This window comes from Lycorma delicatula, chromosome 8 (genome assembly GCF_047948215.1).
Source record: "Lycorma delicatula isolate Av1 chromosome 8, ASM4794821v1, whole genome shotgun sequence".
NCBI lineage: Eukaryota > Metazoa > Arthropoda > Insecta > Hemiptera > Fulgoridae > Lycorma > Lycorma delicatula.
The window spans coordinates 132087479-132099735 of NC_134462.1; the positions used below are offsets into that span (position 1 = coordinate 132087479).

The 12257-nt window shown below is 31.5% G+C and overlaps 2 protein-coding genes across 8 annotated transcripts in view; one reads left to right on the plus strand and one right to left on the minus strand.

The window, feature by feature from the left end:
* Positions 1–12257, minus strand: part of LOC142328752 (asparagine synthetase domain-containing protein 1-like) — a 110958-nt gene that overhangs the window by 38878 nt on the left and 59823 nt on the right. The gene's annotated exons all lie outside the window — the stretch shown is intronic.
* LOC142329534 (uncharacterized) lies at positions 1945–2379 on the plus strand. Its single transcript, XM_075374205.1, has one exon. The coding sequence runs from the start codon at positions 1945–1947 to the stop codon at positions 2377–2379; it is 435 nt and encodes a 144-aa protein (XP_075230320.1).

Here is a 12257-nt window from a genome sequence, read left to right on the forward strand (position 1 = left end):
AGAAAACGATTTGGCATCTTTCGAAGATAATTACTATGAAATCGAATCTAAAATTAACAACATCCTTGCAAATCAATCCTCACCCTCTCTTCCCCAACCGTCTCCTTCTACTACTGAACAATCGAACATGGCTAACATTAAATTCCCTGAAATTTCCTTGCCTTCATTTTCTGGAAAATATGAAGACTGGATTGACTTTCACGACGTTTTCGAGTCTATGATTCATAATTCCTCCAATTTAACAGATATTCAAAAATTTTATTATCTACGCTCTTGCTTAAAAGCCGAAGCTTTAAACACTATTAAGGAAATAAAGGTTTCTGCCAGTAATTATGAATCAGCGTGGACACTTCTTAAGCAGCTACTTAAAAATACTAGATTAATAATAAAAGCTCATATACAAGGGATATTAATTTTCAAACGACTTGACAAACCTCAATCTACCGCGCTAAAAAACGTATACAATACTAATAACCATTTGATTGCCTTAAAAAACTTAGTTGAACCAACCGATCAATGGAGTACGCTTTTAGTATTTTTAATTACAAATAAATTAGACCCCGAAACTAGAGATCGCTGGGAGGCGTATCATGCTAAGAATATACTAAGCTATAATGATGACGAAGATAAGTCTTCTGACTGCGAATCCAAACCGTATTCTTTTGAAAATTTAATGCGATTCTTATACAAACAAACAACGATCCAAGAAGTCCGGGAAGAAAATCGAACGATAAACACTAAAGGCCCGTCCTATAAAAATTTCCAGTCTAAACCGCATATTAATCGAAATGTAAATAATATTTCAGGTCGTGTTAGCAATATCAAAATTTCCAAATCTAAATGTGCAATCTGTAATGACAATCATACAACTTTTACCTATAAACAGCTCACTAATCTTAACTCGTCTCAAAGATACTTAAAGGTTCGCGAACTCAAGCTACGTATAAATTGTCTAAGGTCAGGACACAAGACTCTGCGATGTAAGTCCCCGTTGTTGCAAACTTTGCGATAAGCGTCATCACAGTATTCTTCACGTTGAAAACACTTCTCAAGCTTCAACAAATGAGTTACCTAAGACTGATGTTAAAGAGTCTTCCACTCCGCAACAGTCTGTATCCGCCTTTTCCAATAGCGGTGATGAAGTTATTCTAGCTACCGCCATTATCCTTATTAAGGACTCTCAGGGCGTTGCTTTCCCTTGTCGCGCACTTTTAGACAGCGGTAGTCAATCAAATTTTATTTGTCGATCACTAGTATCAGCTTTAGGTCTCAAACAATGTAAAACCCTGGCATCAGTCGCCGGAATCGGAAATACGTGAACGTCAACAAATAAATGCCTTTGTAAACGCTACAATTAAATCGAGATTAAACGATTACGAGGAAGATATATCTCTGTCGGTTTTAAGGAAAATTGTTAACGATTTGCCGACTTCCTCCTTCAACTTAAACTTAAACATAACTAATGACATTCAGTTAGCCGATGACGGGTTCTTTCAATCTAAACGAATCGACGTACTTCTGGGTGCAAGAATGTTTTTCGATATTCTGAGAGACGGCCGATTTAAACTAGGAAAGGATTTACCTACAATACAAAATTCAGTTTTTGGCTTGATCGCGAGTGGCAAGATCGCGTCCAACCAGGCATTACAGAAAACGTCTCTGGCTCTTACCACGACTAGTAATACTTCAGATGATAATTTGCACGATCTTCTTTCTTCATTCTGGAAAACCGAAGAGATTTCAAATAACGATGACAAATCCCTTGCCGAACAAGCATGCGAGCAACACTATATATCAAACGTAAAACGCCAGTCAGACGGCAAATTCGTTGTAAAATTACCTTTTTCGGATGATCCCACGAAATCATTAGGAAGGTCCAAGGAATATGCCGTTAAACGTTTTTACTCTCTGAAGCGCAAGCTTAACCGAGATAACGATATGAAAATGAATTATGATGAATTTTTAAACGAATATCTCGAAAATGATGAGATGGAACCTGTTACAAAAGACAGGGAACCAGACACCACTTATTACTTGCCTCATCATCCGATCATCAAGGAATCCAGCTCCACGACCCGATTACGCGTTGTTTTTGACGCATCAGCTAAGACCTCTAACAATAATTCTTTAAACGATGTCTTAACGACAGGTCCAACTATACAGCGGGACTTACAAGCTATACTGTTATCTTTTCGTACTCACTCCTATGTATTTACTGCAGATATTAAACAAATGTACCGTAAAATATTAATTGATGGGAGTCAACGGGATTTTCAACGAATTGTATGGCGTAATGATGTAACTGACAAGATTGACACTTACAGATTGAAAACAGTTACCTATGGCACTGCTTCTGCTCTATTTTTAGCGATTCGTTGATCGTTTCAGTTAGCAGAAGAAGGAAAGAACTGGTATCTCGAAGCATATAAATCTACAAGACGAGACTTTTATGTCGATGATGTGTTAACTGGAGGAGATTCTGTTGACGAATTAATTGAAATACAATCTGAATTAATCGATCTGCTAAAACAGTGGAGGTTTTCAACTTCACAAACGGTGTTCAAATCACCCATATATTTTGAAAAATGTCCCAAAAGAACATCTGGAATCAGGATTCGTCATAGAAGACTCAGAAAGCAAAGCAATTAAGACAATCAAACAAAAGGAAAAGAGAGAAAAAGAAAAACGGTCTGATAATATGATTTTTCTACGGAAATCATATTATTAAACCGTCGCATCAAACGGTAAGTATTTTATTCAAGTTTTTAGGAACAGTTTTGTTATAGAAGTCATTTTCTATTTATGCAACAGCAGATTCTGCTTTCACGATTAGAGCGGGAATGTTATCCACTCAACTTTATTACTTTTCAATCCGTAATTATTTTAATTACGCGGTTGATAATGCAAATGAAGATCGGGTAAATGCTACTGTAATGTTACTATTTTGATGTATCTGGTGTGCATTTTATTAGTTAAAAAAAAATATATATATATATACACATATATAAGCTACATTGCTGAGAATAGCCTGAGAGTAGATGATGACATTCCATAAGCCACGTACGTAGCCTACCCCTAGTTCCAGGAAAAGCTACCGCGAGAAAGAATATAATGCAGCTACAACCTTTGTCTTCTTTATTTTAATTGTAAGAATAAAAATTTAGTATTTGTCCTGAACCCGTTCGATTCAGATCGTCCTATCGAAGTCTTAAGTCTGGATCTGTACAACGCACATCGTTCTATTAAAGTCGTAAACTCGTTCGATATTATATCGTACTATTTTATAACGCGTTTCCATGTACCCATAATGAAGTTAACAGTTAATTATTTACGATCACATGTATACTAATTGTAATAAATAAAGTTCGTTTATTAAAAACGTAACTCGTCGAGTTTCAAACTTAACTTACATATAATAATTCTAAAAAATATGTAGATAACTGAAGTATTAATCTACTCGTATGAAAAAAAAGAATTTTTTTATTTTTGGTAAATAATTTTACTAGCTAATCTTTTTAACCGCTCGTGTTATATTTTAATAAATGTAATTTTCTTTAGTAAATGACGTTTTCCTTTCTTATGCGATCTTACATCATAAGTGGAAACTAGTATACATAACCGGCATACATTTGGTCGATGTTGATTAAACCGAAAATCTTTTCAAATATTTGAAAACGGTAAAAACACTGTTTAAATTTATCATCTTCTATTCTTTATTTTTCAAAGAAACCTTCGCATATAACCTTTTCGATACATCGAATACATCGATACGTGGTTTTATTAAATTCCGAGTGCGGTTGTAGAAGTAAATTTATCCAGATAACTTCATTGCTGCTTGAGCAGTAAGGAATAAGCCGATAATTTGTTACGATTATACATACTTATCCTTTCGAGTCGCTAATTACATTACGTTTAAAATCACAACGGTTGGCTCCCGTAAATGAAATTAAAAAAAAAAGAATTTTATTTTGGTATTTAATTTATAACGATCTTAGATTACAGTAAGGAAATTAATGAGGAATACAATATTAAACAGCGGAACATACTATTACGAAAGAGGAAGCCGATTTCGTGGTAAAATTAAAAAGGATTTGCGATATAAAAGAAGAAAATTCTCGAAAATATTTACGTAGACTATAATATTTACGGTAGTGAAACAGGCACAACAGGATAAAGAGTCAGGAGTAAATGAGACGATTGTTAAACGATTGTTGTTAAAGAAGGATATAGAAAATAATCAAATGACGCCTTCATCCGCAAATTCAGTCGACATAATCTAAACCAGAGGTTCCCAAACTTATTTTTCTCATAGACCGCTTTCAAAATTTTGCTGGTTCCGGTGGACCCCCTGCAGCTACATTTCTACCGTATTTCCAGTCGACGGAAAATGTGAAGATTAGATCTAACTATGAAAATTTGCGTTACGGCTGAGTTCCAAGAACTAACAGCTTCCAAAAAAAAAGTGAGAATCGATCGGTTAATTTTTGATCGACTGTGCTGTGAGTGGATGTCAAAAAAGTAAAGTTGGCCGATCAAAAAAATGCTTCCATCCGACTTTATATTTTTGATACCTACTCACAGCACAAGAAAGCAATAAATTCTCACTTATTTTATTTAGAAAACTTCCCGTTCAGAGTGGTAAAAAGCAAAAGAAAAATAGTATATTTTTCTGTGTCGCATTTATTCAAATATGTAATCATTACGCTATTAATTATTATTGTTATCGTATTGCAATATAATATAATAAAATTGTCGTAATATAATTAAAATTAAACATTAATAACGTAATGTAACTTCTACAATGACGATCACAAAATATTTACAATTTTAATGGGAGGGATGTTCTTGATGGATTGACAGCAAATTATCATTATTTGGCTTCAGTTTTGTTAGGAATAAGCGCAAATCTCCCCGTTCAGTGATATTGAATCTGCTCCTTTTTTTGATAAAAGGTTTGTAACGACACTAAAACTTTTTTCGACAAGACATGACGAGGGAAACGCTATCAAAAGCTTTCTCGCAATTCCCCACAGTCCAGGATATTTTTCTGGTATTTCTGCCTGCAGCCGAAATGTTTGATACCCTCTTTTAAATTTCACCTTCAGCTCCTCATTAGTGCTAAGCTCGAGTAGCTCCTCTTGTAATATCACATTCTCCACTTCCGTTTCATCAAATGGATTTACGATCCGCGGTGGTATTTCCATCTTCAAATCTGATTTTGAAGTCATACTGCAGGGCGATTAAATGTTGAACGTACGTCTGAATATCCTCATCAAGGCATTCTACCTGTGACAAGTTAGAAAACTGGGAAAATACGCGCCGACTAATATTTTGCTTCAAAAATTTCAATTTTCCAAGATAAGCTGAAATTACACCCTTTGTTTTTATTAAATTGAGACCGTCCCCTTGTAATTGTAAGTTACAAAACATTATCTGCCTAGATCGATACGCAAAGTCAAGCCGACATTTTAGTTCTTCACTATCGAAACCGGATGAATTTTCGTGGACCCCCGCTTACGAATTGTGAACCCCCGTAGTTTTTGTCACGCCAACGTAGACCCCCGTCGAGTCTCCCGTGGATTCCTGGGGGTCCACCTGGACCACTTTGGGAATCGATGATCTAAACGAAGAATCTTTGCCGATATCATATGAATTTTCCATCAATGTAACCGACTAATTCTATGAAAATGAATACGCCGTAAAGAGTAAATAACATCCCGACCGGGTTTACACGGGATAATAAAAATTGAAACCGTTTCCGGTCGGTTTTTGTTGAACGTAAATTACCGAGAATCATTGAAATATATTTTATATTCTTCTACTGTACAGATAAAACTTCACGCTGTTGATCGTAGAAACTTAACCGATAGTATCGCAGGAAAAAACCTAAACGGGATTGTAAGTAGTTTAAAACGATCTTTTAAAAATAACCTGTTTTACGAATTATTACTAAATACATATGTTTAAGTTTATTTTAAAGAAAGGATCGGTAACTAAGAAGGGCGTTCTGAAGGTTCCGTGCCCGAAAGAAAAACAGGATCTTTAAAAACTTTTAATAGCTTTATTTTTACACGCAGTCACCTTGCAATTCCTTTTCACAATTCTCATTTAGACCGATGACTTTTGATATGTTTTAATACCTTCGATATGAGCGTTATATTTTTCCAACTCTGGAGTAAAATAAATAAAAACGGGCGATTAGTTTCTGTGGACTTGATTCATACGTTTTACTCGGAATTAAATATCTACAAGTTTTGTTAAACAAATTTATTTGTTTATAACGCCCTTTAACAAAGTTATTTTACGCCGAGCGTAAAACAGTGTCTGTCGACACAACCAATTTTTACCATAGATTTCTTGAAAACTGTTAAAAATAAAATTCTGAAAACTATTCGACAAGTATCCGTTTACGAACCTCTGTTTATAGAAACTTTCTTCTTTATTTTCACCGGTAGAACATGTCCTGAAAGTATGTACATTCCTTATGAATCGTACCGTATATATATAGTTTTTTTTAATATTGTTATTATAATAGCGCGTATATCAAATATATATTTAAGGCCTATCGAATTGCTTTCGTTCAGCAAGTATTGGTGATCTATTTTTCATACGGCACCGACTATAGTGAATAATATAATTGTAATATAATAGCTGATAACAGAGATATAATATAAACGTATATAATATGATTAGTTAATACATAATTTAATAGAATTAAGATAACGGCGTGTTAATTAATTACACTACTGAATCTCAACAAATTTTGATAAAATGTTAGATTTTATAATCGAATTAAATTCAAAATCGCATAGAAGTCGACGGTGTTATTATATCTTTGGCGACTAGAAAATTTAACACCGAAGATGACACGTTTATATTTCAAAAGTATAACTTTTTTTTAGAAATTTGACGATGTATAATTTGTCCCTTTTGCAGCCTCCACCGACATTAGCATCGTCCAAAACTTCCACAGTAATTTTTTTTTCGGCATATCCCGCTTCATCGACGTAAGAAATTCAACGATCGTAGCAGATTAAACCGCGAATGCGGTAGAACTTAGTTCCTAATCGATGATGTCTCAACCGCAAAGCGCGTTCGAATAAGTTTTTTATTTATAAAATAAGCCGATAAACACGTCTGTTGTTACCGGGTGTGAAAGTTTCGCTAACCTATTCATTTTTTTACTAGGTTATTATGTTTAACATCGAACAGATAGTAATTCTGCCGATTAAAAAATAAAATAATGTAACAGAAAATTTACTTTTTTTATTTTTAACGGCGAATAATAATATGGAGCGTATTAAAAAGATTCATCCGATTTCAAAAGGTATTAACTTCGCAACGATTTCACTTGATTTCAGTTTGGCTTAATTTCTGACAGGCGCTTCGCTTGTGACGCGCTCCTTTCAACGCGCTTCAAGATGGCGAACCCGTAACTGAAAGCGTTCTGCGTACTTCGCATCGTTAACTGTGAGCCTGTGAAAATCGTGCTACTATTCGTAGTATATTTATACTTATAAATACAACAAATATTAAAACTACTTGATAAATTAACTTAATATTATCGCTAGATTAATTAATTAATAACTATTGTTGATAGCTAAAGGAAGATTACCGAACATATTTTTGAGCGGGTTTTTGGTTTTCAAATTTTGAACAATTTTTTTCCTCTTTTTTTTTGAACGACTGAAATACGCTATAATTCTGCGCAATTATACTTCAATTTATAAACTTAATTTAAACGTTCCGATTTTTCCCGACAGTAGAAATTCAATAAATTTATTTTTTGTCATTTTTTATGACGAATGATGTAGGCCGTAATTAAGTAAATCTTTTATTTTGATCGGTGTTAAATAACGCGTTATATCCGTGACGTCATTATAAAATGAAAATAGATACGATTAAAATCCATATTTATTATTTAAATACATTAATACGTAATAATCCTAAAAAAATATATTAAGCCCTTTCTCGTACGGCGAGATATTGCGTTGAATTTCATTCCGTTGTGTATTCTTATTTTTAATCCCTTCATTGTATAAAGTAAAGGAAGTATCGTGATCGCGAAACATTTCAAGATTTCAACGGAAATATCCATTTTACCATACTTGAATCCATTTTGACTAGTTTCGCCGTGACGTCTGTACGTACGTATTTATGTATGTATGCATACGTATCTCGCATAACTACTACAAAACGATTAGCCGTAGTATGTTGAAATTTTGGATTTATTACTGCTGTAACATCTAGTTGTTTACCTTCCCTTTTGATTGCAATGAATGGTGTCCAAAATGACAATGAATGGTGATTGCACTGAAAGAAAAGTGTCCAAAACAGCCCTAAATTGAAAACAAATTTCATTTTGGACTTTTTCTTAACTGCATTAATAGGCCTTCGTTGAGAGCTTTTCACTGATATATCACAAGCGGTACTTTTTTTCATCGGTTCTAGAATACCTAAAGGAAAATTTAATTTATGAAATATCTGGATCTATAAGGGAATGGCATATTAGGTTCGAATCAGACATCAACTACTTTTCCAATTTTTAACGTGTGTTTTTTGTTGTTTTTTTTTAATTAAATGTATTAATTTATTAATAATTATTAACCCGTGATTGTAAAAAAAAATTTACAATAAATAATTATTCAATAAAAAAAAATATGAAAAAAAAATCAGATGTTATTAGTGAAATAAAATTCTACGTACTTTTAAAAATGTGCATATGTAATTTAACAGGCATTATTACATATATGTATATGTAACAGAGATGGTGGAACATCTGATTATTTAATAATAATTGAAAATTATAATTTAGAATCGTATTATTTTTGGAAAGAAAGGTTAACGATTGTAAATGAAAAAGAAAGTGTAACTAACTGGTACAAGGGATATCTTTAATAAATTTAAATATAGTATAAGGATATGATTAAAAGTTACGGTTATCCTAAATTTATTGATGTAAATTAATTGAATTTGGTGGAAGTGCAACGACGAATTATCAATAAACCTTACGAAGTTAAAATTTAAAAAAAATAAACTTACACAATTTTCGTTTTTCAGGAAAAATAATACGGTCTCAGGTGATATATCGATTTGGGCAATAATATAATATTAATTGTAATATTATGTTTTTGTATTTTGATATATTTACAGGAAAACACACCTGTTTCAGATAATTTGATCTTTAAATTAACCGTGAATAGTAAACTACCTTTTTCCCTTAAAATGGTTGAAGACCACCAAGCTCGGAAGCTTATTGAGCAATTCTTGTAAGGTTTTTAAAAAATGTATAATAAATTTTACTATCTATAAAAAATTTATTGTCGATTTAATAAAAGCACAAGTATTGTTTTCAGTTTTTGAAATACATTTCTCGGTCAAGCGACTTTTTTGGGACACTATATTTTCTTATTCAAGGTAAGAAACACAAATACGTACAGTTAATCTTTTATTTTTAGAAATCATCTCCAGTTATTAGTTAAAAAATGGTTCGCAACCGAAAAAAAAATATTTTAAAGGAAAAAATACAGAATAGATTAAAGAAATAATAATATTGATTTTTTTAATAATTCAAATGGAATTGAATATATCTTTAAAGAAATGTTATTCTATTTATTAGAAAGAATATAACTGATTTAAGTAAAAGAGACATTTGAACCAACTGCAGACTAGAGGTAAAACATTTCCGTTAAAAAACAAACTGACACGGCAAGACAACTAAAGACATAAATCATCTCGTATATTAGAGAAAATGACAACTGTCCAGTAAAAAAAAACAAGCCAAGGGTGATGTTATATCTCATGTATACGTGTTACATACGTTTTAATATATATATTTGTGTCGAGAGAGAAAGAGAGGGATAATAAGTGAGTAAACAAGCTCTGTAATATAAATGAATTATAACGAACAAATCTGTTCATCTATTATTTCACTTTTGGTTTCTGTCTATGCGATCTAAGTGTACGTCAATTATGTTTCAATACACACGCGCGCGCGCGCATAGCAAAGCAAATAAAATGTTTAGACTGCGCAGAATTAAAGTAAAGAATTAGTATAATAATTTTATGTGTCTTTCATTAAATATTATTAAAATTTTTACATTTCCAAGCACACAACGTAGAAGGGATAAAATATTAAAAGCTAATAATTTTAATTAATTTACTGTTATTTATTGTATTATTTATTATTGTATTATTTATTGTATAGCAATAGAACTACGTTGACAAACAAGACTCGATTGTTTGTCAACGTAGTTTTACGAGGTGTCATTTTCTTCAAAATAAAATTCTTAATAAATTTTGTAATCATAAAAAATTTTATCAAATAAACAATCACAAAGATATTGAAGAATAAAAAATTAAGATGACTCCATTTTGAAATCTTTGAAGTTGATGTTTTCAATTTTTTTTTATTTTGTAGAATAAAAAATTAAATTTTCCAAATTTAATTAATGTAGGTTAACCCGTTTCTGAGAAATAATTTTTTTCTTGAAAATCACAATATTACGTCCAGAAGGAAAACAAAGCAAAGCAGGACTTATGTCGATATGAACTTTTTTACTCATTTTGGTGTCCTGAATCGGTTTCTGGAGTTCGGCGAATACGTCCCGCAACACTCTGTACGTATGTTCTAATTATAAATATATAAAATTATAGAGAACTGTATGTTTGATATTTCAGTCGCTGATAAAAAATGAACTCTAATCTGTGCTCATCACTGAAATATGAATTTTTGTATTCCACTAAATATTTTACATTCAATTTATTCCGACGTGAATATATTTTTCAAATAAAATACATTTAACTAATCGGTCAATCGATCTTAAAATTAAAAATAAAAGGATCGGATAAAATAATTAATAACGAATCTTAATTCTAATATATTTAAATTAAATGTAATGTTTATAAAATATAATTTGAAGATAAAAATTATTTTAAAAAAACGATATAACAAATAAATCGCTATCAGAATCATTTACACAGAAGTGTATTTAAATGTAATCCATAAATAGATTTTTTTCTGACGCATTAGGAAAAAATAATCACATACTTTGTACTAAAATATCGAGAATATATTTTAAATTAACGGCAAAAAATTGTAATCCTTTACTGTTGAAAAATATACGTTAACAGCAAAAAAAATATAATTAACCTCAATTCTATACATATATTGACGGCGTGCTTTTCGTTTGTTCCCGATAACCGCAAAAATTACTGAACCAGTCAATACGAAATTTTACCTGTAACTTTCTTATGACACCTGGAAATTTAACCGCAGTTTAAATCTTATCAATCTCACTGCTATGTAAATCATTAAATAAATACCTTATAGATAAAAATCTATAACTTCCTTTACCAAGATTTAATGTCATCTATGTTAATATCGACTTCAAACAGTAATTATTTGATTTACTAAATTTAATTCATCGTCTATAAAATATCAGTTTGTATTAGCGCCATAATATACGTAAAAATAAATTAATTTGATAATAAAATTATAGGAAATGACGACAGTTTACAAATTTACGGCTGTACAGAGTAACATTCTGTATATTTTTAGTTCCCGAACTAAGAATTTACATCATCAGGGTAAGCCATTCACGTAATTGGCATAGATTCGACATGCGATTTGGTACTTTGGTATTTTGGTATTATTTGGTATTTTCATATGCCAAATTATGCATATAGCGCAGACGAGGGATCCTAGTGATAAAATAAAATTTGAACATGATGAATTAAGGAAACAATATTACTTACAAAATGTTCTGATGCAGCGGAGATGTCAGTGAAAATAGTAACGTCGAAGAATAACAAATAAATTTTAGTCGAGAAATACGAGAAAAAAATACGGGATGGTGTCATTTTTTTACTGAAAAGAGAAGTACTTTCTCCTTCTGTTGTAGATTTAACAATAAGTAAAATAAGATTGCTGCAACTACTTACAAAACCCGACCGATTAAATCTATACCACATGTAAAGCGACTGAAATAATATTAGATTTCAGATATATATTTGAATCAAGCCAATATTTTCCTTTTATATATATCTCAGTTCAGTTAAAAATTACGCTAATTTTAAAGTTATTTTTGCTGTAGATCAGCGGAAACGGAATTCAGTAACTTTTCTAGGTATTTAATTTATGAGTTTACTTAATTTTCCTTTACGGAAAGGATCCAAAACTTTCTTCAAAACTTAACGAAGAATTTACTATTCTGTTTAAAAATGAATAAGATGAAACGGGAAATTCATTACAAAGA